Genomic DNA, 2,611 nt, shown 5'->3' with positions numbered 1-2,611 from the left:
CTAATATTGACATTTTTGTTTAAATAGTAGGTTTTAGGGTTTGAAAAATTTACAATTATAATCCTTAGCAATGCGGGATAGGGTGGGGACGGCAAGGGGCGGGCAGAGTGGGTCTAAAAAGTCTAAACCTATCCCTGTCCCGCCCTGTGGTGTGGGGCTAAAATCTTACCCCATCCCCATCCCACCACCTTTACAGGACGGGAAAAACCCATGGGGGGGCGAAGCAGAGAGGGACAGGGCAAAATTGTCATCCCTACATATAATAGTTGATTCCTTCTCCTGACTTACAAAACTTCTTTCTCATTTTCAAGAGCCATAATTTGAGTGGCCAAGAGACTTGTCACTTGTCAACAAAGACCTCTAAAATGCAAATTTTCTTTCTTTAATTATCAGAAAAAAAGAAAGTCATAACTCAAGTGTAACCCGTAACTTTGTATTGTGGAATTTCATACCTTTATTTAAGTCAAAATGCGCACCCAACGCGCACATATGCTCTATTATAATAAATCATGAAAGTTGGGCATGTGAAAAATAACTAATAAGTCAAACAAATGCTGAAATGCAGGTTTAATTGAATGATTCTTTTTGATGTAATAATCTTTGTTTGTGGCTGAACACATTAATTTTGATCGTAAGTTGTCATTGTCCATACAATTCCCTGTTGCCAGTCTCGGTTGGATTTATCTAAGAAGATTCAATTAATTTGAACATTGACCATAATATTATAGTCTAATGACATGACCATAATAGTGAAAATCATATTTTTGATAATTACAAAGAACCATACAAGTTCACATCAAACGACAGGGAAATGTCCCTGCTCATTTACTAGCCCAACACACTTAGCATGTTGGGGATTATGTTGCATGGCTAGAGGAATGTCCTAGCCTGATAGAGCATGCATGTGCTCAAGACAAATGTAATCTGCCTTTTGGTGTTTAATGAAGCTGAGTTTTCCCATCAAAAAAAAAAAAAAGAAAAAGAAAAAAAAAAAAGAACCATACAAGTAGCCAGAGCTATATATGATTTTCACTCTATTATGGTCATTTATCTGTTCCATCATGTTTTATTTATTGTCTATACTAAATTAATATGTGTATTACTATGGAAATGTTTTGTAAAGTATAATATATTGAGCATTCATGTAGAAAGCTCTTTCTCGGCTTCGTTTTCTCTCTGAGAAACTAGGCTAGTAGAATCTCAATTATCTTCTCCGGACTGATATCATTCTCCCTCTGTTAACACAGTTAGCAGTAGGGCTTGTTGGTTTTATTTTTCGTGGGTTTAGGGAAACACTTATCACCCTTTCTTTCTTCCTCTCTCCATACCTTCTACACTAGCCTCTATACTCAAACCATGGACGAAGTACTTAGTGCATGGAAAAACTTGTCCCTTACTGCCGAGAAAAGTACAAAACTTAGCATTACAAAATCAAAAAATCTGAGAAGAAAAGAATATGTCCTTGCAGCGAAGTTTCTAACAAAACACGCCCTAAATGTGGATGCTATAAGGAGAACTTTCAAACCCTTATGGAGGGCCAGGAACGAGTTCAAGATTAGAGAAGTAGGAGACCACATTTTACTATTTGTTTTCAAACTTGAAACAAATGCGGAGCGAGTTTTAGCCCAAGAACCATGGTCGTTTGATAAGCACCTTGTTCTGTTCCAACGATACGATTATTCGATCTCGGCCAAACATCTACGCTTTACAAAGATCATGTTCTGGGTGCAAATACATGGCCTGCCTATGAGAATGCTAGACCCCGAGAGTGCCATTGAATTAGGAGAAACCCTTGGGGAGGTGTCAACCAAGGAAGCCGAGAAGGAGATGGTAGGGGGTGATTTTGTTCGGGTTAGGGTGAAAATAGATGTATCAAAACCACTAAGCTGAGGTCGAAGAATAGTCCTGGATGAAGACACTGAGACCTGCGTATCCTTCAAATATGAGAAGCTCACCAACTTTTGTTACTGGTGTGGCATGGTGTCCCACGATGAGAAAGAGTACGAGAAGTGGCTTGCAGGGAAAGGATCAAACTCCCATGAAAAGCAAGAATATGGAGCATGGCTACGTGCTGCCCCTTACAATCCGAGGAAGTCTCCATACATGACTGTACCAGGTCTGGGCGATGGGCTTGGAGGCTCCACATCGCAGTCTTTTGCAAACACGGCTAGTGAGACAGAGGAGCCATTATCGGCGACAGAACAGGGCGGACCTGCCTCAGTGCAACCCAGTAACGGCCATGTTAACGTTGACCTCCATCAAGTCTCCCATATGGATATCGCGGATTTCACGGAGGATTTGGTGCAAATTTCACACTCGAATTTACCTCCAATTACTCGGGTAATAAATTCCATTCAAAACTCCTCTCCCTCCTATATCCATTCACAAGATCTTGAAAACCAAATAAAAGATATTGATCTGGCTTTAAAGAGATTTGACTCCCACACACCTCCTATAATCATTAAGCCAACTGTCACACTCACACATGAAAATCACGCTGGAGACAAAACAGGGGATATTATACAGATTCAAGGAGATGCGGAAAAAGGTAACTCCCCTCACTTGCTCACCCATAATGCCTCACATGATACCCATGCACTTCGCACGTGGA

General features: G+C 40.4%; 1 protein-coding gene across 1 annotated transcript; it reads left to right on the top strand.

Moving 5' to 3' along the window:
* Positions 1-1,356: 1,356 nt before the first annotated feature.
* LOC115973834 lies at positions 1,357-1,890 on the top strand. The gene has a single exon (XM_031094075.1). The coding sequence runs from the start codon at positions 1,357-1,359 to the stop codon at positions 1,888-1,890; it is 534 nt and encodes a 177-aa protein (XP_030949935.1).
* Positions 1,891-2,611: the final 721 nt, after the last annotated feature.

This window comes from Quercus lobata, chromosome 2 (assembly GCF_001633185.2).
Source record: "Quercus lobata isolate SW786 chromosome 2, ValleyOak3.0 Primary Assembly, whole genome shotgun sequence".
Lineage (NCBI taxonomy): Eukaryota > Viridiplantae > Streptophyta > Magnoliopsida > Fagales > Fagaceae > Quercus > Quercus lobata.
This window is presented reverse-complemented; position numbering and strand designations above follow the sequence as displayed.

Bases quoted from the DNA above. Each gene is read 5' to 3' on its own strand.
- LOC115973834 (XM_031094075.1), top strand. From the start codon at position 1,357: ATGGACGAAGTACTTAGTGCATGGAAAAACTTGTCCCTTACTGCCGAG.